The sequence below is a fragment of the Capra hircus genome, chromosome 5 (genome assembly GCF_001704415.2).
Source record: "Capra hircus breed San Clemente chromosome 5, ASM170441v1, whole genome shotgun sequence".
NCBI classification, from domain to species: Eukaryota; Metazoa; Chordata; class Mammalia; order Artiodactyla; family Bovidae; genus Capra; species Capra hircus.
The window spans coordinates 118,501,426-118,525,933 of record NC_030812.1 but is presented as its reverse complement, the minus strand read 5'-3'; the positions used below and the strand labels follow the sequence as shown (position 1 = coordinate 118,525,933).

The window sequence follows — 24,508 nt, the reverse complement described above, 5'->3', positions numbered from 1 at the left end:
CCCTGTGTGGCCCTGACTGCACCCCCATTATGGGCCCTGGCCCCCTGGGCCCCCAGACCCCTGGGAGCACCGTCCTTTCCCAGAGCGCGCAGGCTGGCAGCGGTAGGCCGAGAAGATGGGTCTCTGGGGCCTCAGCCTTCTCCCCAGCCCCAAGCCTGGAAAGCATGTCAGCAAAACGGGGTGCTTGTGGGCAGGGGAGTATCAGCAGAGCCCCCAGCCCCCCAGGCACTCACCTGCGGCCAAGGACAGGCTAAGGGGCGGCCAGTAAAACTGGTCCAGGAGGTCCACGCGGTCATCGCAGCAGGCCTGCAGCATGTGGCTGTCTGTGTCCGGCAGGTCCGCTGGCAGCATGGTGAGCAAGCTGGGCTGGGAGGCCAGGCCCCCCGAGTGCTCCGGCCCCAGCCAGGGGTCCCCTGTGGGGGGCCCCCAGGCTCAGGGGTCCCCCGTGGGGGGCCCCAGGCTCAGGCCTGCCGCGCTGGCCACCCCTGGCCTGTGTTCTCCGACGAGGTCATGGGACCCAGTCTCTAGTTCTGCCGGCACCTCTCAGAGTCCAGCGCCCCCTGCCCCCGAGTCTCCACTGGCCATGCCCCCCTCGCAGAGGAGCCGAGTCGGGGCAGGGAGGCCAGCACCTCCTGTGTGAATGCCTGGGTGGACGCACAGGCCCCTCTCCCGAGGTCTGGTCAGTCCACTCTCCTCCAAGTACTTGCCATATATTTGAAAGATGAAACCTTGTTGCTTTTCTGCTTGTCAGTGTAATACAGACTTGCACTGGATACATTAAAATTCCCAGGGTGAAGATTCAAAGTAGCTCTCCAGGCCTCTGCTTGGCTTATTTTATAGCTAACTCGTGTCTGGTGTTGTGGTTCCTCCTGGCCTCTGGGCCCCAGAAGCTGGCACCTGAGCGTGGTCTCTGGGCAGGGGGGCCTGGCCCTGGCCTTCACTCCCAACCTCCGACGCTGACATCTCGTTCTCACCAGCGTGACACACAAACTGTCTCTACACCCTCAGGCTGCCGGCTGCACCCTGGAAGGGGGCGCAGGCTCCCCAGCAGGCTGACCCACACGCCACCCGGCTCTGAGAGCGGCCCCTCCCCGGGAGACGCGGCCAGGAGGGCTCAGAGCTCTCGGGGGACCAGGGTCCGAGAAGGGCCTGCAGGTGACCCAGCAGGTGACTCACGACCTGGTCACTGTTCCTTCACCCTCAGGCCTCCTCCTCCGGAAGAGGCTGCCTCCGCCCTGGATTCCTCCCACTGCCGTTCCACTGCCCTGGTGGGTCCCACCCAGCCCTCACCGCCTGCCTTGGCTTTCCTGCCCTCCTCCCTTGCCCAGCTGTCCCCCAAATTGGGGCTGGAGGGACCCAACAGGGCCCTCAAGGGCAGCAAGAGGCCTGCAGGATGCAGACTTGTGGGATGAAGGGTTAGAGTCCACTTGGTCCCTCCTGCTCCCCACTCCCGGCCAGGCCTTGAGGGTCCCAGCCCCACTGCCTGCACCAGTGGAGAGAAGACCTCTGGCAGGGGGAGGCCCAGTAGCCCTGGGGGCCCCTGGCTCACTGTGCCCTCCAGCCACTCTTACGGGCCTTCGACACTGCCCCTCTGAGCTGGCCCAGGGCAGAAGCGCCCCGTCACGTAGCTGAGCACGTGTTCCCGGGGGAAGGCTCCTCTCCGCTCTGGGCTTCCTGGGCAGATCTGAGGTGCAGGTCCCAGCCCACCTCCTCCTGGATGGACTGGGCTGGGCGGCACTGCAGGGTGGGCCGCAGGGTCAGGGCAGGGCCCCATGGCAGTGCGGAGGGGGCGGTTGGGAGCCACCAGCATGCTGGTGCCTCCCCGACCCGCCTGTCACTGGCGCCCCCTTCCCACACATTTCACAAGACGGCTTCCAAAATTAGATTTTATTTCAGTTTCCAAGAGACGGGTATACGAGCATGTGAGTGACAACAACCTGGTCCAGCCCGGGGCGTGGACTTCACCTCATCTGGACACTGAGTCGACACACACACACAATCAGACGTGGCCGTGGGCCCCAGACGCTACGCAGGAGACACGCAGACAGGTGGCGACGAGGCAAGTGCTGTGTGGGGCCCGACTGGGCCCGACTGGGTCCCGTGCAAGGCAGACGCCCTGCTGGCAGCCACCATCTGTCCAGAGAGCAAAGGGCGACCCCAGGTCCCTCCGCCAGCCGCACAGGAAGCAAGGTCAGCCACCAAGAGGGTGGAGTCCTGGGCCCAGGACCCCAGCAGTTGGAGGCAGGCACGGGGCTGGCCTGGCTGCCCACATGCTCATCTTCCCAGGACTGAGACTCAAGAAAAAGACGTTCTCTGTCCCAACCAGGTTTAAGGCTAGTATTTCCTGACATTTGCTTCAGTTTAAGTTAAAATTACCTGAGTAAAAAAGTTTCAGACATTTTTAAAAGCCCGGAACACACAATCTCTGCAGGCAGAGCTGCTGCTGGCGCTTCCTGGGGCCTGAGCCTGGCTGAGTCGCTCCCAGGGGACACCCCAAGGCTGCACGGCCCAGCCCGCCCTGGGAGCGGCCTAACCCCCGTGAGACACCCCCGCCGCCTGCCTCGGAGAGAAGGCACGGAGAGAAAGGGGCTGGTTGGACTCCCGAGCCCCGCCCCCGCCCCGCTAGTCCTGCCCGTGAGCCTCCTAACAGCCCACGGGGGAGGGGCAGGGCGGAGGAGCTGCGGGTAGGCCGGAGCTCAGACAGTGAACCGATTCTTTTATTTGGGCGGGCTGGGGGCGGGCAGGCAAGGCTGGGCCGGGACCCCGGCGGGGGGGCCCCTCCGCAAGGACGCGCCGGCTCGTCTGTGCTGCTACTTGTGCGGCCAGGCGTCGGAGAGCCTCTGCAGGCAGTGCCGGGCGGCGGGCAGGGCCAGGAGCAGGCTGGCGGCGCGGCGCCCTGTCCAGTAGAGGCCGTAGCCCAGGAGGCCCAGGAAGGCGGCCTTCACGGCCAGGCGGGACACTCTGCCCGAGGCGGACGGCGGGGGCACGCTGGGGAGGGAGGGCGGGCTGGGCTGGCTGGGGCGGGGGGCGGTCCCAGCCCCCAGCCCGGCTCTGTGGGGGGGCGCAGCACTCACGTCATGATCTCCTGGATGTTGAGGTCGGTGGTCCAGTTCTTCTCGATGCCGGGGACGTGGCCCATGCCCACGACGCCCACCACCACGGAGGGGACGCACTTCCTGGGCTCGGCTGGGGTGAGAAACGCATGAGCACCCGAGCGCCCCCGTCCCCCGCGGGGCCCCGTGCCTGCAGGCCCCGTGCTCACCGTCGGAGGCGCGCGGCAGCTCCAGGCGGCGGGCGGCCTGGCGCAGCATGTAGGTCAGGTAGACGTCGCGCTCGGACACGATGGTGCGGTGCAGGTCGGGGAACTCGCCCACCATCTCCGCCATCATCTGCTCCAGCAGGTCCTTCTGCTTGCAGCGCTCCACGTCGTCCTTGCTGGGGGGAGGCGGCCGGCGCTGGGCGGCAGGCCCAGGGCGGGGATCCCCCCACCCCGGGATGCCCAGGAACTCGGGGAGCAGGCCTCACGGCAGGGCGGGCCGGGCCAGCCTCACAGGGGCGGTCACTGCGGGTCACATCCGGCTGCTGGCCGCCTCCCCAGCTGGGAGGCCGAGCAGACCTACCTGATGGGGTCCGACAGGAAGCACAGGCCCCAGGCCAACTTGACCTTCTGCCAGAGGGAGAGGGCGGCGATGGCCCGCTTGAAGGTGACGGGGATGGGCCGGTCGCCCAGGTGGAACTTGCAGAAGGGAACCCTGCTGGCCTGGGTGGGGGCGGGACGGTGCGGTGTCGGTGGGGGACCCCGGGGCCGCTCCCGCGCCCCAGCCCCAGGTCGCGCCCGGGCCCACCTCCTTGAAGGCCTCCCTGAACTCGCCGCCGGGGGCCACGCCCAGCTGCTCCGTGATGTGGGCGGACACCTTCAGCAGCAGCATCTGCATCAGCCCCGAGGCAACGCCGTTCTGCGGGTGCGGGTGCGTGTCAACCGGGCGGAGCCTGGCCTGGGGTTGGGCGGGGCTGGCCTCCCGCAGGCAGCCAGGGGGCGTGTCTACCACGCAGGCTCAGGCGGCGGCAGACCCGCGGCCCCACGGAGCCCCCTGCCCTCGGCCCTCCGCCCCAGACACAAGTCCCCTGCCCACACCTCCCTTGGTGCTGTGTCCCTGGGAAGGGACACGCAGTGGGGGGGTCTCGGCTTCGGGGTCCAGGACACACTGAAGCCCCCTCCCCACCCAAATGACCTGCCAGCGCCCCGGCGTTTCCCGGGGCCGGAGCAGCTCCCGCCTCGGGGCTGGAGGCCAGCCGGCTATCCTCCGGCCCCTCGGGCAGAGCCCCGGGCCCAGCCCGCCCGACCGCCGCACCCGCCCGACGGCCGCACCTGCCTGACGGCCTGCTGCAGCTTCTCCAGGCTGATCTCCTTGGCCTCGCGCAGCAGCGTGCGCTCGTCCATCTTCAGCATGGAGACGCGGTACTGGCACAGCTCCACCACCACCACGTCAGGCTGCACCTCCCGGATGGTCTGCCGCGGACACGCCGGCTCAGGGGCCAGCCCGACCCAGAGCCCCGCCCCGGACGCGCCCGCCCCGCAGCGACCCCGCCCCTGGCTCGGCCGCTGCGCACACAGCTCAGCACAGGAAGCCCAGCAAGGGAAGGGGCGGCAGGTCTGCCTGCCCTGCGGCCTCACCTTCACCACGTCCCGCTTGCTGTCGTCGCTGAAGTGGGCCGTGCCCACCACGTACACCCGGCTCCCGTCCTCGGCCACCAGCTCAGTCACCGTGCGCGGCAGATTGGGCCGCTCTCGCCGCCTCTTCAGCTTCATCTCCAGCAGCAGGTTGAACGCGTCCACGTCGGCTGTGGGACAGCGAGCCCCAGCTCAGGTTCGCCCGCCCACACGGGGGTCCCTCCCAGTCTCGAGCTGCTGGTCCTCACCCACCAGGATGAGCGTTGGGGTAGGAGCCCCAGGCTGCCGAGGGGCCCAGGAGAGGCTGCGACTCAAGCCCCCAGCCCACCAAGACCTTGCCCAAGCCCCACCCCACAGGGACCCTGGGGAGCACGCACACAGGTTCTGGGGGTCTCCGGGGAGCACCCTGGGCACTGCCTCTGAGGCCCCTGAAGTCACGACGGGCTCTGTGTCGGCCTGCGGAGGGAGGAAGCGCTGAGGTTGTGCTGCCCCCGGGCTGTGGGACCGCAGGCCATGTGTCCCCAACACGCTCCCAATGGCGCCTGGCGCGGCCTTCAGCTGGCCAGCAACACAGTGGGAAAACTGGTGAGGTGCCTCTGGGCACAGGAGCTGGCGTGACCCTGGGAGCCCCCGCACCCGCCACCGGGCCTCTGACCTCGCGGGGCGGCTGCTCCTCCGGCTCCTCCATGGCTGGCAGCGGCTCTGGCACCGACGCGTGAAGCCTGAGGAAACAGGGGCCGGGTCCTCACCTGGGGCCCGGGGCCGGGTCCTCACCTGGGGCCCGGGGCCGGGCACGGGGCCCAGGGCGCCAGGGGCTCCGGCATCTGGAACGACCTGTGGGCAGGCCCTGGGCCCTGGGCGTGCAGCGGGGACGCCAGGGCAGCGAGCCTGGAGTTGCCCACAGGGGGGACACACCTGCTCCGCTTGCCCAGCAGGGGCACACCCCATGGGGGAGTTGGCTAGACCTGGGTGCTTCCGTTTTGACTTAGGAACAAAAACACAATTTATAACATTCCCTAAAAAAGTGACACCAAGCGGCGGGAGGGAGTCTGTGTTGAGCTGGCTCGGGAGGCCACGTGGCCACAGCCCTGCTCTCACGGGCGGTGACGCACGCGTCCCAGCAGCGCTGGCACGGGTGTGAGTCTCACACGGGTGTGAGCAGAGACGCAGGAGGAATCCAGCATCCTTCTAAGAAGCTGACTGAGAAACCAAGTCCCCCGGGTCGTCCATGAGCCTCTGCACTGCTCCTACCAGAGGGCAGTTGGGGGCTGGAGCCCAGGGAGGCTGTTCTCACCCGAGGACACCAGGGGTCAGGGCGGTGGGGATGTCGGGGCAGGGTGGGGCATTGGGGGCAGGTGGGGATGTTGGGGGTCAGGGACAGGGTGGGGGGTCAGGAATGGGGTGGGTGGGGTGTCAGGGGACAGGGTGGGGGTGTCGGGGCAGGGTGGGGCATCAGGGGGCAGGGTGGGGGGCAGGGTGGGGGTGTTGGGGGTCAGGAATGGGGTCGGTGGGGTGTCGGGACAGGGTGGGGGTGTCAGGGCAGGGTGGGAGTGTCGGGGCAGGGTGCGGTGTCAGGGGGCAGGGTGGGAGTCAGGGACGGGGTGGGGGTCAGGGCTGGAGCGTGGCCTTCTGTCCCTCCTCACTGAGGACAGAAGCAGTGCCTGGCACACAGCCGTCACCTGGGCCTCCCCAGGTGCCGCTGGGAACAAATCAGAAACTGAGGGAGCCTCGGTTCCAGCTGAGTTTAGAGCTGGGGTCCTGCAGGGCACCCCCAGGCTGAGCCCACTGGAGGGTCTGACAGGTGGCGGGACCGCCACACAAGGAGCAACTTGGACCTGGTTTTGGTGCTGTTGTGGGCTCTTGAGTCTGTGAACCGCAGGGTGTGCCTGGGAGGTCCACACAGACAGCAGGACATGCCCAAGGCCCCGTCAGCTCGTTTCACAACAAAGAGGAAATAAGAGACGACGGAATAAACACGACACCAGATCCAGTTCCTCCCCGTCGTGCACTGGGCCCAACTCTCATCTGGGCTCCGCTCCCAGCCCCGCTCGGAGAGCCAGTGTCCCGGCCTGGGGCTCCTGGGAATGAAGTCAGGGGAAGGGTCCCGAGAGGGATGGACAGGCCCTGACCAAGGAGCGGCAGGCAGAGCCGGGGGCCTCTGTGGGGGGGGGGGGGTGGGAGGCCAGCGTGGGGTCTGAGCGGGCCGGGCCCCAGCGCCCCCCACCCGGAGCAGCTGCTGCGCTGGGGCACCGGGTCCCCACGGAGGGCGGCTCACTGGCCTCACCAGCCCCAGGGCCGCCTCCTTCCCACTTCACAGACCAAAGGCCCGACAGAAACAGAAACAGGAAGCTGCGTCCGCAGGCGCCCGGCTTGGCCCGCCCTCCTCTCAGGTTCCCGAGCTGGCGCAGGAGAGCCCATGGGTCCCCTTCACACGAGGTGCCAGAGCAGCAGAGAAGCTTCTCCAGGAAGCGTCCCTGCTGTCCCGGGAAGCTTGTGTGACAGCCGGCGGGAAGCAGGCCAGCGAGCCTCAGTCTCCCTCCCCCGGGCCTGGGGGCCACAGTCTGGTCGGCCTCCCAGACCCACCCTCTGTCCCTGGGGGCAGACGGGCCATGAGCCCCCAGACAGCTGGGCCACGACCACTGCACCCGGACCCAGGACCCGGGGGTGCCCCCGGGCGGGTGCCTGGCCTGGGAGGGATCAGGCGGAAAGAGCCAAGAGCCCGTGATTCTGAGAGCATCTCTGCTTCTCTCACTTCACAGTGTCTGGTTTCCCGGAACCTCAGTCAGGGCCCCCGGTGGACCCCTCCAGAACCAGTTCAGAGGGTCATCGACCCTCCTCCCACCACCACGCACCCTCAGATCTTTACAGCCGGGACCGACCACTTGGCTGCCTAGAGCGGAGCAAGGGCCCGGGCTCCACCTCCTCACACCGCAGGTGCGTTTCTGGATCTCTGGAAGATAGGTTCTGGCAGCCCATCCCAGCAGACCTCAGGCTCCGTGCCCAGGAGACCCCAGGCTCTATGCCCAGCCCCAGGGAGCCCGCGCCAGGCTTCCGCCCAGCAACCCTGACACCAACGCAGAGCCCTTGGGGAGCCGGCGCAAAGCAGACCTTTCTGCCTGATCCAGGGACTTTCCCCGCACCCCAACAGCTGTCACTGCCGAGCTGGACTCAGGGAGCACGGCCTGGGGAGGCCTCCTGAGCTGGGTGGCCCGAGGCCGGTCCTCTGGCAAACAGGCAGCTGGGCTGTCGGCAACAGCGCGGCGGGGGGCGTCCGCAGGGCTGGCCGCTCTCAGACCACCACCTGGCCCAGCGTGGCCAGACGCTTAACTCCGGCCTCCAGGGCCGCGGTGGTTCGAGCAGCCACCCAGCCGTCCCACGATGGGCACACGATGTGCCGCACTCAGATGGCACGTCGGCGTCCTTCCCTGGGGCAGGAGGACCAGCCGCCCGACTTCAGGAGGCGCCTCCGCAGAAGGGGCGTGGCCGTGATCTGGCCCCACCCACACACTTCCGGGGAAACAGACTCCAAAAGCCAGGCAGCCCCTGACCCCCAAGAGGACCCACCTTGCCGGGTTCACCAGAGAACGCACCGGCTCACAGGCAGGGAGAGCCCCGCCTGCATTGGGGACCGCCAGGGAACGTGTCGGGTGCTCTTGCTGGACGCGGTGTTAGCGCAGCAAACAGCTTGCTGAGTGCCGCGCACAGCACAGACCAAGGACAGCAGGCTGCGCCGGCTGCGAGGCACGCCATGGGCCGCCGTCTCCTCTCCAGGGTCCCACTGCTATGGACTGGGCTGTGGCCCCTCTAATTCATATTTTGAAGCCCTGAGCCCAATGGGATGAAATTAGGAGGCAGGGGCTCCGGGAGATGACTCGGATGAGGTAGGGTCACAAGGCTGGGCCCCAGGATAGGGCTAGAGCCTTCCTGGGAAGAGCCCCGGGAGGGCTGGTCTGGGAGGGCATGGCGGGAAGGGAGCTGTCTGGGGCCAGGAAGAGCTCCTCCCAGCAACCAAGGCAGCCAGCACCTTGGTCTTGAATTTTGTCCCCAGGACTGTGAGGAAACTGTCCCTTCAGTCCCAATGGTGGTGTTCTGTAACGATCACACTCAGTCATTCCCTCCCATCTGCCTCTAAAAATCAGGAAGCCAGAAACGCCTCCCAGACCCCAGCCTGGCATCCCCTTGCTGGCCAAGAGCTGACCAGCACCAGATGGAGTTTCCAGAAACGCCAGTCCCCCATCAGCCTACGAGGCCTGCCTGCTCAGAAGGTCGGGGACCCCAAGCTGGACAGACAACAGGCTGCAGGGGAAAGCGACCGAGCGGGAGGCAGCAGAGCGCCGCCTGAAGCTACAGCCTACACCCCCACTCCTGAAGCCACCGGAAACGCCCCTGGGTCCGGCAGGCTGTTTCACGGAAGCTGTGGCAAAGGTCAGGATATGGGTAAAGGGTCAAGTCACACCTGAGCTGGAGGCCTAGCACACCTGGCCAACCCTCCTGGAACCTGGACTCTGCCCAGTGGGGTCCCCATGCTGACCTCCATGGGGGCACGGGGTGGGAGGGGGGCCTTCCTGCCCACCACGCTGGGCCCTCTCCTGGCGGTTTTGCCCGAGGCCTGACACCGCAGCATCACCGCCATCCTGCAAGGCTGCCCAGTGGCGCCAAGGTCAGGGGGCTCCCTCCCAGTCACACAACAAGGGGGCGGGCACGACAGCCAGGGAGAGCCCGGAGACAGTGCCTCCTTCACGGGGGCGCCGCGAGCCGGTGGCCTTACACTCTCCTCTCCGGGGAACCCCGAAAGCCCGGAGGACGTCAGCTGGAGGCCACCCATCTCTGGATGCGGTGGTCCTGACACCCGAAGTCCGCCGAGGACTTCCTCGCTGCTCTCCATGAGCCTCGGTTTTCTTTCTCGGGACAGTTTTCACAGAGACGCATGTGAGAACTTTGCGGCACGTAAGTTATATCTCAATAAAGCTGCTCCCAGAATCGAGGCGAGTAGAGCGCGCCGGGCCTCGGAGTCTCGGCTCTGGGGCTCCATATGGCAGCCCCGACTCCTCGGCCTGAAGGGCAGAGGCCGCCGGCGCCGCGAAGGCCCCAGGGCCCCCTCCGAGGCGGCACCGCCGCCCCTGCGGAGCCGGGCCGCCGCGGACCCCGGCCCCGGCCCCGACCCGGACCCGGCGCGGTCCCCGCCCCCGGTCCCGGCCCCGCCCCCGGCCCGCAGCGCCCGAACGCCCTCGCCGCCGCCCTCAGCACCGCGCGCCCCGCGGAGGCCGGCGCTGACCCTCCGGCCCGGGGCCGCGCGCCGCGGGCTGACCGGGCCCGGCCTGGGCCGCCCCCGCCGCCGCCCCCGCCCCGCGCGCCCCGCGCGCCCCCCGCCCGCCCCCCGCCCGGGACCGAGCCGCGCGGCGTACCGGGCTGGGCGGCGTTCCTCAGCCGGCCTCCATGCGGCGCGGCGCCCACCGGACGGGGCGGGCCGGAGCTGCGGGGCGGGGCGGCCAGACGGGCCGCGGCCGGGCCCGGGCGGGGCGGCGGGGGCGCGCGGTTTGCCGGGAAGCGTAGTCCGACGCGCCGTCTGCCTGCGCTTGCAGCGGGCCTGACCGGCTCCTGCGAACTACAGTTCCCAGGGGGTTGCGCGCGACTGGGCGAGGACTTCACTTCCCAGGAGGCCGCGCGCGAAGAAGTACCACCCGACCCCTCCTCCCGCGCCAAGCTCCGAGGGCTAAGCGGCGGCTCAGGAGGTGGGTTCGAGTCCCAGGCCTGCCGCCGTAGTGGGGAGGCCTTGTGAAGCACCCCAAAACTCTTTGGCCGCAGCTCCCTGTCAGTAAAAGGGAGTGGATGTTCGTGCGGCCTGCTATAATGCAGAGCCATCAATGCAACGCTAGGGGCACAGTCCAGACCGCAGATCGCGCCCGTTCGGGTGCCGGGGCGCCCTCTCGGCCTGGCGGGTGGGTTCCGGGGAGGTGCGGGCGGGGGCAGGGCGGACGGGGTTGGGGGCGCGCAGCCGGACGGGGAGCCCAGAGTGAGGCCGGCCCCATCCGCCTTGCCTGGTCTGCTCCAGGAGGGGGGTACGCCCCGCCCTGGCGCCCCTGCGGGTCCCGGGCTCCCCCGTTCTGAGTTGAGACGCCCCGTCTAGCCTTGAGCAGGGTGGGCTCCTGGCCGGCAGGCTGAGCTGTCAGGAGCGGCTCCGGGCTGACCCTTACCTTGCAGGCTCCTGGCCCACAGCCCGGGCCCAGCCTCTCTGTCCCGTTGGCAGGGCACAGATTGGCTCCGCCCGCCCCGCCGCCTTGGCCACCCACACAGCAGAGCTGGAGCGCTGCCCTTCACTCCAGGCCTTCGCAGCTGGAGAGCCGGCCTGGCTGAGACGGCCCTGCTGGGCTGGTGTGACGGATGCGGGCCCAGGCTCCCGTTCTGGCTGTCCTGGGTGTGATGGGAGGTTCTCCTGATGCCCCTCCTCCTGGGAGAGGGAGGGCGCCCCCAACTGCCCTGCCCAGGACTGGAGGGGAAGAGCAAGGAGGCAGTTGTGGACCGTGTGTCCTGGACCGCGTGTCATGGGCCGACGGCTCCCGTGGGGGGGCCTCTGCCCGCTCCCGCGAGGTGCACCCCTGGCCCCGAAGGAGGAGGTCAGCCTCAGTGGAACTCTGACTCCCTCTGTTCCCCAGCCAACCAGGGCAACCGGCCAGTTCACACGCCCAGGCCTTGGAGGAGCCTGGGCCCGAACCGTCCTGCCGGCCTTGGCTCAGGGACGGGGCTGGAGAGAGCAGTCCTGCCAAAGACACGGCCCAAGGCTCAGAGGCCGGGGCGCCCCGCCCTGCCTTGCCCCCTGTGCACAGTGCGTGAGCACGCCCTTGGGGGCTGGCACGCCTCCGCTCTGAGCGAGGCCCTGCCTGGGCGCGAGCAGGCGGAGAGCGGGCTGCCCTCCAGCCCTCAGGGGTGGGTGGGCCCTGATGTCAGGGTGGCTTGGGTTCCCGGGTGGGCACAGCTGCTCTCCCGGGGAGGGAGCACCTGGGCCCCGGTGCTGGGGTCACCATCACCACAGAGCTGCGTGACCTGCGGGACTGGCCCAGCCTGCGTGGGTCCTTGGGTCTCTTCCCCAGAAATGTGGAGATGGTGCCAGCCTGAGGAGCAGGGACCACGTGCCCTGGGACGCTGGGTGGGGAAAGCAGCAGGTACAGGTGAGTGCTTTCTGGAGCAGGGCTGGGAACCCTGCTGTTTGCCGTCTGGGGCCGTGCTGACCCTGGAGAGACTGGCCCTCCCAGGGCTGGCCAGTTCCTAGAGACGGCAAACAGCTTCCCAGGCCAGGAGGATGCCTGGAGCGTGGCTCCCTGTCCTCGGCCTTGTGTGTGTCCTGGTGCCGCCCTCGGCGTCCCCCAGGCTGGGCACCCAGCAGCCAGGGGCAGCCCCCTGCCCAAGCCCCCAGAGCACTCACGCGGCCCGTCCTGAGCCTGCTCACCCTGCCTCACATGTGCCATCCCCGTGGAGACCCCAGGACCCACACGTCCCCCCGCCTGCTTCCTGCCTAGGCCTGGGGCCCTCCGCTCTGGAGCTGTCTGCACAGTGGTGGCCTCCCCTGATCTCGGGCCTCACCGTCCCCGAGTGATGATGGAAACCCATTAGGATGCCACCCCTGGGCAACAGATCACCCGCAGCGCACGCAGGAGGGCCGCTTCAGAGAGGGCCTGCCCGGGGTCTTCCTGTTGGCCCTCCACACGGTGCAGCAGGTGGTCCCACTCTAATCCCTGCTGAGCCCTCTCATGATTGTAGCCCTGGGGCTCCTGGCCCAGCTGCCCCAGCCACCTGCCTTCAGACCCCCAGGGTCTCCTGCCAGGGCCTGGGAGGCTCGTGACTCCTTGGTGCATGCGTGGGACCGGCCGCACCCCCACCTGCATTCCGAAAGCCCCCTGCCCAGAGTCCCCGCGACACGGGCACCTCCTCCAGGAAGCCCTCCTGAGTGCCGCCAGCCCTTGCTGTTGCCTCGGGCGGGCCTGGCATCCCTGCCCTCAGGCATCCACTGGGGGGCCGCTTCCCAGGGGAACACTCTGTCTCCACTGAGCCGGCTCAGCTGCGGCGGGGCCCCCGGAGGGCAGCAGGCGTCTCCCGGCGCCCTGCCCCGCCCCCCAGCAGGGAAGCACAGGCCTCTGGCGGGACGGAGCACTCAGACTCAGGGGTATCAGAATAATCTTTATTGATATGCTGGGTACCTTGTTAACACTGTCACGATGTCACCGTGGCTGAGGTAACAGGGAGCCCCGCCCACGCCAGCCCGCGGCTCCCACAGACCGCCGGGGTCCCTCGGGCGGGGGCCGGGGGCGGGGGGGAGTGGGGGGCTGGTGGCCTGGAGGGGACATGGTTATTGCGTTGGATTCCTGCCCTCACCAGCCTCACCCCACGCTCACTCACGCACACGATCCACACTTGCCGACTCACGCACACACCCTGCTGGCACGCTGGCACCTTGCTCTCTGGACGCACGCTTGCACAGTCACACGCACGACATCCTTTGATTTAAAGGCATCCGAAGCCGCCGGATTTAAACGTACTCGCTAGTTACAGTAACCATAGTAAAATAAAGGACAGGTGTCGGGGTATGAGGAGAAAGTGCATGTTGACCTTTGACTGGAGGGGCCCCGGCCCCTCCCACCAGGGCGCCCATCCCTGCAGGGGCGGCGGAGGCTGAGGTGCCACCCCACCCCCCGCGCCCCCCTGAGTCATCCTGCCACCTCCCGGCCCCTCACAGGCCAGCATCCTAGGCCCCAAACAGAATCAACTAAAAAAATAAATTCTTCATCTCACAACGGAGCGCCTGATGTTGGGGGGAGGGGGCGGCTCTGGGCCTTTGGGCGCAGGGCTCCACGGAGTCCTGGCCAGCCCCGGACCCAGCCAGCACCCTGACGCCATCCAGGGGGCCGGGGAGGGGAAAGGTGCTGAGCCCCGTGGCATGCGGGCGGGAGGCCGGGGCCCGTGGGCAGTGCCGGGCAAAGCGAGGCTGCCTCTGCCTGGGGCGCGGTCATGCAGCCGCGCGGGCAGCCCCGGCCCTCAGAACTCCACGGTACTCACTACTGTCCTCGGCTCGTCGAAGGTGGCGATGAGAATCTGCTGCGGCGGAGGGATGGTGATGAGGCTGCCCACGTCCTGGGGGGCTCTGGGGGCCCCGTCCTCCTCTTCCCGGGCCTCGTACAGGGTGCTGATGTGCAGCAGCGGGTGGGTGGCGTTGCGGCTCAGGATGGCAAGGGGGTCAGGCTTGCCCAGGCTAGCTGGCGACAGAGGGGCGGTGGCAGGGGCGGCGGGGGGCGAGCAGACGTGAAACGGGCCCCCGGGGGGCAGCACGCCCCGGGCTGGCTCTGCTGAGTACAGGGCCTCCTCCTCCGGGAGCGGCGCATCTGCAAACAGCCCAGAGCAGAGGGCGTCTGCAGGCCCCGCCCTCTGCGCGCCCCGCCCGCCCCCCTCCTGGAGCGCCGACGCTCACCAGCACCCGGGCCTGCCTGGTCGGACCCTGGCTGCCCCGGGAGCAGGGGCGCCAGTTTCCAGAACCTTCTCCAGGAGCTGAGCAACCTCACCGTGTGCCCCCCCGGCCCTTCATCGCGGCTGCTTCCCGGGGCCCTGGGGCGAGGGAGCCGCCTGGGGTCATGCCCGCACCTGGCTCCCCTGCCTGTCCCCATTTCCACCCGGATGGCACAATCCTGAGCCCGCTCACGGCCCCCCGCCCCCGCCCTGCCGGCCCCTACCTGCCACGGGCACCGCTGTCAGGCCCAGCCCGCATTCGTACGCCTGGGACAGGAAGCCGCCTTCTTGACTCCGGGAGGCCGGCAGCGCGGCGGGCACGGCCTCGGCCTTGGCCTTTTTGGTGCCCAGGATGTAGGGGTGCACGTCCAGGGAGAAGTGGCGGGCATGCTTCTTGTCGGCCGCGGGCCCCGCGTCGCCCCCGCCGCCCTTGTAGTGGTGCGCAGCGCGCGCGCCCGCGTCCAGCAGCGGCGCGATCAGGGTGTCCGTGGCCGTCTTGCGGCGCACGGGCTTGGGCTTCTCGGCCTTGCTGTTCTCCACGCGCATGATGGCCAGCGGCTCCTTGAAGGGCTGCGGCAGCGGGTTGCTGCTGGGAATCCACTTCATCTTCTTGCGGGGCCGCTTGACCACGGGCGGCTCGGCCTCGCCGTCGGGCTCGGCGGGGTTGGCGCTGGGGTCCACGGTCTGCACGCCCGCGTCGCGCACGGTGGGCGTGGCGTCGTGGTTGGACTGCGCGAGCGCCGCCAGCAGCTGCCGCACCACGTTGTCGTACATGAGGTCGCTCTCGTTGGTGATGAAGTCCAGCCGGTTGAGAGACTTGATGTGGTCCCGGTTCTCGTTGCAGAACATGGCCAGGATGTTGATGTCGCAGAACTGCGAGCGGCGCCACTGCCGGCGCGTCTTGATGCCCACCTTGTGCAGCTTGTCGAAGACGAAGTTGCTCTTCCGGAAGATGAAGAGGTGCGTGAGGTTGACCAGGATGACGAGGTTCATGGCGCAGAGGAGCACGACGTCCACGCCCGCCACGATGCGCTGCAGCTGCACCGACGGCAGCTTGCAGCTGACGCGCACGGCCGGGCCGCCCCCCGGGGCGGCGCCCAGCGCGCAGGTGAACTCGTTCTGCTTCTGCGTGGCGTAGTAGGTGCACAGGTAGGAGATGGGCGCCACGCTGAGCAGCAGGATGAGCAGGTGCCGCGCCAGGTAGAGCTTGGCCAGGAAGTTGCTGCGGCCGCGGCGCTCCAGGTACTTCTCGAACAGGTTCTGCTCGGGGCTCTTCTCCTTCTCGGCGTTCTCGATGATCTCGCGCCGCTCGCGCTCCGTGATGCCCGGGCCCTTGGACTGGATCTGCTTCTCGATCTTGGGCGCGCGGCCCTCGGCCGCCCGGTGGTAGCAGTTGTCGATCTCCTGCAGCAGGAAGTTGAGCTCGGAGGTGAGGCGCGTGGACGCCAGGAACTCCCAGCCCAGCGCGGGCACGTACATGATCGCCGCGAAGGCCAGCAGCGAGTAGGGCAGCAGCTTGTGCTCGAACAGCGACGGCCACAGGCTGGCGTCCACGCCGGGCAGCGCGTCCCGCAGCTCCGTCCAGCAGTAGCCGCGGGCATACAGCGCCTGGTCGCGGGTGAAGTTGTGCGGCGTGTAGCAGTAAATGGGCTCCTCTGGGGGCAGAGAGAAGGCGCTGGGGCATCGCACGCCTCCTGGCCTGCCGCGCCGGAGCCCCCCTCCCCGTCTCTGCTGTGTCCTGTGGGGTCTCCTCCTACACCACCTCCCGCCCCCCCCCCAGTCACCTTCGCCTTGGGGGTGGAGGGTACAGCCCTGCACACCTGGGGGCAGAGATCTGCTCTTGGAGCCTCAGGCCTCCCTCCAGGTGCCACCACCCCCAGCACACAGGGCAGAGTCCAGAGCCAGGGGCGCAGGGCACACAGCCCGGGGCCTGGCACCACCACCCGTCCTGAGAAGGGCAGGTGTCCTGGGCGAGTCCTCCCTGGCCAGAGGTCACGGGGGCATGACTGAAGAAAAGCGGAAGCGGCGCTGCCTGCCTGTGAGAGGTGAGGGGCGTCCTCCCAAGACCCACTGTCCTGGGGCAGGGCAGGCCTGAGGTCCCTGGACACTGAGTGGGCAGGGGAGCCACTCCAGGGATCAGACAGGAAGGAGTCATCACCCAGACCCCAGGGCCCACCCAACACACGAGGGTGAGAGCTCCGCCCCGAACACAGGAAGCCCCAAATGCAGGAAGAACTGTTCCCCAGGTGAGGACAGGCGCAGACCACAGCGGGAGGCGTGGCCCCCAGCCCAGGTCTCCCAAAGGGCAGGTCTTGGCCGCCTCAGCGCCGTCCTCAGGGCAGGGTGGTCTGAGCCCTGAAGGCCGGGTCACTGCACTATCAGGCTGGGCTCCAGCCGGGGTGTGCCCTCTTGCAGGCGCTGGAGCCCGGGGCCCCTCGCCTAGAGGGCAGCATCCCGCTGGCAGGAGGCGCGCGCCCCAACCTGGACACAGCAGGCACCCCCCTCCCCTCAGCTGAAGAGCCCCGGGGCGGGCCGTTCAGTCCCCCTCTGCCCCAGCTTAAGCCTCTCAGCCCAGGAGACGCAGACCAGAAGCAGTGGGGACCCGTGCGCTCGTCTGTCTGTCTGTGCAGGCCCCCCACCCCAAGGCCTGCTGCACGAAGCCGGCCCTTGACTGGGGAGGCAGCTGGTCACTGCCAGTGACTCCCAGGGGCCAAGGGGCTGGCTACCCCACGGGCACGAACACCCTTGTAGGCGCCTTGGCCCAGCCCACGGAGGCTGCCTCCCTCTCACATGCGCAGCCTCAGACCACCGCTGCCCCGTCTCAGCCTGGCACCATCCTGGAGGCCTCGGGCCTCAGCATCGCCAGAGCAGGGCCCACAGCTCATTCTGGGCATGTGGACCTTGGACTGCACCTGGTGGGCGCTGGAGAGTCAGGGGCCTGGGGGCAGGAGGAGCGCGGGCTAGCAGGCTCAGGGATGGCGCTGAGGCGGGGGCACTGGGGGTGGGGGCGGGTCAGGACACAGGTTTGGGGCCTGGTGGTGAGTCAGGCTCCGAGAGCATGGGGAAGGTGCAGGAGCCCCCTTGCGGTTGAGAAAACAGCATTTCAGTCACTTACTTTTGTCCTTACAGCCAACTCCAGGCCAGGAGATGCTCTCCACTGCGGGAAAGGGACCCTGGGGGGCGGTCCCCCAGTCCAGGCCCCAGCCAGGCCCCAGGAGACGGGGAGACCTCTCCTGTGGCCGTGGCGCTGCAGGCACAGGGGAGCTGAGCCCTTCCGTGCACAGAGGCAGGGCCCCCACCCCGGGTCCTCTCATGCCCGCCACCAGCCCTGCCTGCCGGGAGGGAGGGGAGGGGGCTCCAGCTCAGGGGAGGCCCAGCACAGCGCCCAATCTCTGTCCTTGCCCCTCCCTCCTGCTCCTGCGAAGCAGACCCCACCCAGCAGGGACCACGTGTGGCACGCACGCGTCTCAGTGACCCTGCCCTGGAGGAGCAGCGGCCACGTGTCCCGACTCGACCCGCAGGGGCCAGGGACCTGGGCTGGACTCTGGGGCGGGGGGTGCGGAAACTGCTGGGCCACAGAGCCTGAGCACTGGGCACTCAGGCACGGCGGTGTCTGCACAGGTGTATGCCGGGGACCCGAGACACAGCCAGCTCGCAAAGCGCACCATTCCGGAGGATGGCACCGTGGGCCAGGGTCCTCCCAGCCCCTGGGCGCCCTAGTATCCTTGGAGACCCTGCCCACCTGCGGGCTCCTCGGAGACATTGCAGGTTTGGCTCCAGATGCCTTGCTAAAGCAAGTCACACATTTTTTTCCAGTGCATGTAGAAGTGTTTATACGCTGCAGTCTGTATCTGCATACTATGTGCATGTCTAGAGAGCAATGTACATACCTTAAGAACACTTTATTGCTAAAAAAATGCTCTGCATCATCGGAGCCTTCAGTGAGCCGTGACCGTTTTGCAATAGTGACATCAAAGATCACCGCGCACAGATCACCTTAACAAATATATTAATAATGAAAGCTTTGAAATAGTGTGAGAATTGCAAAAATGCAGCACAGACGTGAATTGAGCAAATGCTATTGGATAAATGACTTGATACGGTGTTGTCACAAACCTTCAAATTGTGAGAAACGCAGTATCTGCAAAGCACAGTGAAACCAGAGCTGGCTGTATTCGGCTGTTTAGGAGAAGGCAGGTGTTGGTCCCCTCTGCCCAGAGCCCACCTGACGTCTGGAGAACCCGTTCTGTGCTGCGTGCTCAGTCGTGTCCGACTCTTTGCGACCCCGTGGACTACAGCCCGCCAGGCTCCTCTGTCCATGGGATTCTCCAGGCAAGCATACTGGAGTGGATTGCCATGCCCTCCTCCAGGAGATCTTTCCCACCCAGGGAGCCAACCCGCATCTCCTGTGTCTCCTGCGCTGGCAGGCAGATTCTTTGCCACGGAGTCATCGGAAAAGCCCCTGGAGAACCTGGCGACCCTCCAACTCCCCTCCTAGTGGTCCTCTCGCTCAGCTATGCCCCTGGCTGTCCCCTCCGTCCGTCACAGAGCAGGTCTAAAGGGTGGGCGGCATCTGCGGAGCCATGCGGGTCTCCCCGCCATCAGCCGCCCTCCAGGCGGGGGACGCGCACAGGCCTTGGTGTAGGGAGGTCCCGTCTGGCCGGCTCCTCACCATGAGCTGGACATCCAGCATGCACTCACCCAGTCTCCAACAGGCAGATAGGGTGGACCCCCCCACACACCAGGGCAGCAAGTGAGGGTCTGGGCACTGGGTCCCCCTGGCCCAGCTGGGCCCCGGTGGGTGGGACAAGGATCCTTCTGGCTGCAGCAGGACACCCCCCACCCCCGGGCTCAAACCCTGCAGAGGGTGGTGACTCGGTGCCGAGGTCGCGAAGGACGGGGAATGTCTGAGCGTGTGGGTGCGGGTGCGCCCTGCCCGGGGGTCGGAGGAGGCAGCCTGAGCAGCGTCCGCCCTGGTTACAGGGACCCCTGAAGGAGAGGCCTTCGAGAAAGCTGTCTGTCTGCATCCCTCAGGGAGAGCTGCTCCACCCTTCTACCCCAGGGCCCTCTCAGCCACGGGCTGATGGGTGCCCAGAGGCCTCCCTGGACATCTGGACCCTGAGACCGCTTGCCAGCCAGACCCAGGGTGGGGGTGCTGTCTCCTGTCTCCCACCCACCTACCCCCGTGGCCCCCCGGGAGGACGGTGGCCCCAGGACCCCACCCCTCCCCCTGCCCCGCTTCACCTGGGTCTCTTCTCCTCAGAAGGCCCTCAGCGCCCCGACACTGAGTCCAAGCAGGATATCTGCAGACCTGAGCCTCTGACCGCTCGTCACGTGCACACTGCCATGGTCCCTGCCCTCTCCTCCCCACATCAGCCTCCCAGGCTCAGCCTCCTGCTGAGGCCAGGGTGGTCCACTGCCCCCACTGCCTGCTCCTCCAGGCCCTGCCTGCTTGGTGGGCCTCTTCCCAAGACCGACCCAGGCTCCCAGTGGCCAGAGCATCCCTGGGCCCTGGACTCGAATCTGCCCACTTCACAGGGTCTTCACACCTGACCCAGGACCCCGCCCAGCAGCGGTTTTCGGTGTTCCCAGGTCTCATCACCTGCAGCCTCCTTTCCCGGTCCCCACCTGGCCACTCCTCCTCCTCTCAGACCCTGCCCACTCCCCCTCCTGGTCTCCCCTCTTCCAGGCCAGACCCCATGTCTCCTCAATGCCTAGACCACAGCACCCCTCCACCCAGTGTGAACCAAGGGAAGGTAAAATCAATCCAGCGAGGAGAAACATGGGGAGGTAGCCCCAGCGCCCCGCGACACCTGCACGGGCTCTGCGGGGAGACCCGGGGCACCGCGCCCACTGCGGGCCCCAGCGAGGAGGCCCGCGGCGGCTGGGTCAGCCAGGGAGACCCCAGAGTGCCTCTGCCCTTTCCGCCACTAGCCTCTGGCCTCACCTGCGAAGTTCTTGGTGAAGACCAGGGTGACCAGCAGGATGGGGACGAGCACGGTGCCGATGGTGACCACGCGGTCAAACGGCAGCTCCAGCTTGAGCTGCAGCAGCAGCGCGGCCAGCGCGCCCGCCTTGTCGTCCTGCGCGCCGGGCAGGATCAGCTCGCGCAGCTTCTCCCCGGCCAGCAGCGCCGTCGCCATGTCCGTGGACGGCTCCAGGAGGTGGTGCATGGGGGGCGCGGAGGACCCGGGGCGCGGGGCCCGCGGCGGGGGCGGAGGGCGCTCCGCCGCCGCCCCCCGGGCAGGGGTCGGGCCGCCCGGGCCGGCGCGGGCTGCGGGAGGCGCAGGGGCCGCCGCCCCCGCCTCGGCTGCAGCCCCGGCGCGTCCTTCCGGCGGGGGCGGCGGCGGGACCCCCGCCCCCAGCGGCGGGCGGCGGCTGCGGTCCCGCCGCGGGGAGGGGGCTGTTTACCTGCGGCGACTCGCGGCGTAGCTCCGCCTCCCACCCCCCACCCCCGCACGCAGATGCGGCGCCGGCGATGACTTAGCAAAAAATATTTAAATGAAATAAAATGAATGAACAATGACTGGTCCCTCCGCCTACTCAGGGTGGAAAAGAGGGAAAGGCCGAGCGGGTGGGGTGGTTCCCCTCTCCCGGGGCGCTGGGGCGGCGGCACGCGGGCGAAACGCGGGAAGACCTGCGGCGTCCCGGGCCCCCTTCTTCCAGCCCCGCGTCCGGGAGCCGCCCGACCGGCGGAGAGGGGTTCGCCGCCCGCCTCCCGGAGTCCCTCTCCGCTCCCTACCGATGCCTGGCCGCCACGGTTGGCGCTTAGGCCCCCACCCACCCGGGGTGTTACGGACACAGAGGAGGGGGCTGGCACCCCTCCCCGCTCGGGGAGCGGGCAGGTGTCTCCTCCCGGCCCCTCCACTGCAGCCGGCGTCCCCGGCGCCCACACCCCGACCCATGGCCTGGGTGAGCGTCTCCTTTCCCCTCGCGACACCTCCACGTGGCCCCAAGGCCTCTCCAGCCCAGCACCTATCACCCCACCACTCTATCACCTCGTCCCTTTGCCACTGTCAAACGCATTCTCCAGACCGGCCTCCTGGCACAGGCTCCGGGGTCCCTGCCACCTTCCTGACCTTCATCCCCCTCCACTTGGACCCTGCGGTACACACCCTCAGGCACCGCTCCTGCACACCCTCCTGGGTTGTCTTTCCAGCAGAGCCCAGCCGCACCCCCATGCCCACTGCCTGCGAGACTCACTTTCTCACTCCACTCCTTCATGGCAGGAACCCACGCCATTGTAAGAGGATGCACGCGTGGTCTTTGTGAAATATGTACCGCAGCTGGACTTTCAGCTGCATTCAGTAATTCATCCAAGCATGCTGTGAACACCAGTATCTGCAGGCCTTGGGTCACTGCGGTGAGCTAATTCCCTACCCTCTGCCCAGAGGTTCAGAGAAAGGGTTTATCCTGTTCAAGACTTAACTTCACAGTTTTTAAAAACAAAACACAAAACCTTTCTTATGTGCCTGTGCTTTTAAAGATTTACGAATATTCCCAAATGACACCTGCCCCTGGCTTCCAAGTCATCTCACTCCTCTGCTGCTCACTGAGGGGGCTCGGCTGCCTGTTTTCAAATAACGCCCCCACCCCCCCGCCCCCAAGCCTGACACTTCCCGTCAGGGGCTGACCCTTCCCCACAGCAGCACACTTTCGTGACTGGCTCTGCACGATCCAGAGGTTGGCAGGTCCCCGCGCCCTCCTTTCCCCATGACGACTCAGGTAGTCACGGCCTTTCCTCTTCCGTGTACATCTGCAGGATGGGGGCAGTGGAAACCTGCGCTGAGCTGAGCCACCCTGCTGGTGAACAGGGCACACCATCTTCCGTGTCTCTCCTGCAATGTCTGGTTGGTTCTGCAGCTACTTCCTAGACATATCCTAGCAGTTCCACTGTAAAGGGACCCAATCTCTGGTGTAGCTTATCATTTATTCAGGTCTGTACTGGGTCTTCATTGCTGCATGGGGGGTCCTTTCTAGTTGCAGCGGCTTTTCTTGTTGCAGACCTCAGGCTCTAGAGTGTGGGCTCAGCTGCCGCGTGGCCTGTGGGATCCTCCCGAACCAGGGATTGAACCCGTGTCCCCTGCATTGGTAGGAAGATTCTCAACCACTGACCCACCAGGGAAGCCCTTCTGGTTTACTTTATAGTCAGCCTGGTGCAGCGAACCCTGGCCTCGTGGGCTCTGAGTGGGCATGTGGCCGTGGCACATGGCGGAGTTGCCGCTGGAGCACAGTAGGTGAGTGACGGGACCCCGTGGGCACTGTGGAAACGCTGGCCCACACCTTCCCACGGGACAGAGGGCACAGCTGCAGCCGGCGGCCCCGCGCCTGCACCCACGTGGCAGCAGCCCCTCTGATGCCGTCATCCCAGAAGGCCTGGATGTGGAGGTGATGCCCAGACCCGGGCTCTGAGCTCCCCGTCTGCCCCTGCTCGGACAGAGGTGGATAACAGGGGCTGCGCCCTCCCCAGGCCCATCCGGCCCAGAGTGGGGGGCCGCCCTCCCCAAACCCAGCCTCTGGGGCGGGACGGCGTTGCAGGGGGCAGACTGCCCTTTCCCACTGAGACATCCACACACACGGTGCTGACGACCCATGGGGTCTGAAGAGCCGACACGGCGGAATGACCCAGCGCAGCACAGGGCTGACTGTGCTTGCTGTGTGTGCGCTCAGTTTTGTCCGACTCTTTGTGACGCCATGGGCAGTGGCCCGCCAGGCTCCTCTATCCACGGGATTTCTCAGGCAAGAATACTGGAGGGGGTGGTCACTTCTCTCTCCAATACATTAACATGTGGCTTCTGACACATGAAAGCCTTTGAGGAACTGACGGATGTTGCTACAGCAAGACGTTCTCATCTCTATTTAGGTGATGTTTTATCAGTTCTTGCATCAACGACGATGAAAAATAGGGAAAAGCGTGACTCTGTGCTGTCTCGTTCTGGCCCCAAGCAGTGTTCTCCCAGGAAGACAGGTGGCTTGTTAATAACGTGTTTCCAAGTCAGTTTTACTTCCATGTTATGAAAATCTGCAATGTCTGCGTATTGAGTACGTAGCTAATAATCCTGAGAACACAGAGGAAGTTCTGGCTCCCAGGTTCGGATTCACAGTCTCACAGATTAGGACAAATGAGGCCCTTGATGCACGGCAGATACAGTGAGTGCCCTATACACGAGCCTTCAGGCGGTGAGCATGCAGAGCCGTGTGCTCACGCTCACACGTCGGGCCCCAGTGGTCCATGTGTCTGGCGTGCACTGTCACCCCACGCATCCTCTGCAAGTGGCTGGGCTTTTGTGCACTTCGCTTTGCAGCACTGCATCGAGTACAGTGGTGCAGCACCTTTATTTCAAGGCCAGGATATCCGGAAGCAAGTGGGAAAACAGTGGTGAGGTAGCTAGTACTGCTAAGAAGTGCCAAGAAACAATGACGGAAACAAAAGTGGAAATAACTCAGTGGAGCAAGGTGAAAAGATGGTCGACGTGGCTCGCTCTCCTAACGTGCGCCATTCCGCCATCGGCACGATTCTGAAGAGCAAGGACAAGCTCACGGAGCGTGTGGAGATCTGCTGTGCACACGGTGTTGAGCGTAATGTTGCAGAGGCGTGGGAAAGCGACTGAGGAGACGGAGAAGCTTCTCAGCATGTGGCCGCAGGACCAGCATCTGCGTCTAGCCCCACTCAGCTTCAGTTCAGTTCAGTTCAGTTCAGTCGCTCAGTCGTGTCCGACTCTTTGCGACCCCATGAATCGCAGCACGCCAGGCCTCTCTGTCCATCACCATTTCCCGGAGCTCACTCAGACTCATGTCCATCGAGTCCGTGATGCCATCCAACCATCTCATCCTGGGTCGTCCCCTTCTCCTCCTGCCCCCAATCCCTCCCAGCATCAGAGTCTTTTCCAGTGAGTCAACTCTTCGCATGAAGTGGCCAAAGTGCTGGAGCTTCAGCTTTAGCATCATTCCTTCCAAAGAAATCCCAGGGCTGATCTCCTTCAGAATGGACTGGTTGGATCTCCTTGCAGTCCAAGGGACTCTCAAGAGTCTTCTCCAACACCACAGTTCAAAAGCATCCATTCTTCAGCGCTCAGCCTTCTTCACAGTCCAAGTCTCACATCCATACATGACCACTGGAAAAACCATAGCCTTGAGCAGACCGACCTTAGTCGGCAAAGTAATGTCTCTGCTTTTGAATATGCTGTCTAGGTTGGTCATAACTTTCCTTCCAAGGAGTAAGCGTCTTTTAATTTCATGGCTGCAGTCACCATCTGGATTGATTTTGGAGCCCCCCCAAAAAAAGTCTGACACTGTTTCCACTGCTTCCCCATCTATTTCCCATGAAGTGATGGGACCGGATGC

The 24,508-nt window shown here is 66.4% G+C and overlaps 2 protein-coding genes across 5 annotated transcripts; both read right to left on the bottom strand.

Annotated features, from left to right (window-relative positions):
- Positions 1,873–11,049, bottom strand: TRABD (TraB domain containing). Of its 2 annotated transcripts, XM_018048939.1 has the most exons (10): positions 10,867–11,049; positions 5,328–5,394; positions 5,050–5,128; positions 4,676–4,842; positions 4,370–4,510; positions 3,846–3,956; positions 3,621–3,760; positions 3,263–3,435; positions 3,075–3,186; positions 1,873–2,988 (listed from the first exon to the last, which is right to left on the bottom strand). In XM_018048939.1, exons 2-10 carry the CDS (start codon positions 5,358–5,360, stop codon positions 2,811–2,813), a joined length of 1,134 nt encoding a protein of 377 aa, XP_017904428.1. In that variant the 5' UTR covers positions 5,361–5,394; positions 10,867–11,049; the 3' UTR covers positions 1,873–2,810. The 2 variants fall into 2 exon arrangements, with proteins under 2 accessions (XP_017904428.1, XP_017904429.1); XM_018048940.1 differs by lacking the exon at positions 10,867–11,049 and adding an exon at positions 10,078–10,198 and having other exon boundaries at positions 3,075–3,435.
- PANX2 (pannexin 2) lies at positions 12,828–20,386 on the bottom strand. Of its 3 annotated transcripts, none has more exons than XM_018048936.1 (3): positions 20,112–20,385; positions 14,389–15,819; positions 12,828–14,043 (listed from the first exon to the last, which is right to left on the bottom strand). In XM_018048936.1, exons 1-3 carry the CDS (start codon positions 20,335–20,337, stop codon positions 13,700–13,702), a joined length of 2,001 nt encoding a protein of 666 aa, XP_017904425.1. In that variant the 5' UTR covers positions 20,338–20,385; the 3' UTR covers positions 12,828–13,699. The 3 variants fall into 3 exon arrangements, with proteins under 3 accessions (XP_017904425.1, XP_017904426.1, XP_017904427.1); XM_018048937.1 differs by having other exon boundaries at positions 12,828–13,917; XM_018048938.1 differs by having other exon boundaries at positions 13,779–13,913; positions 20,112–20,386.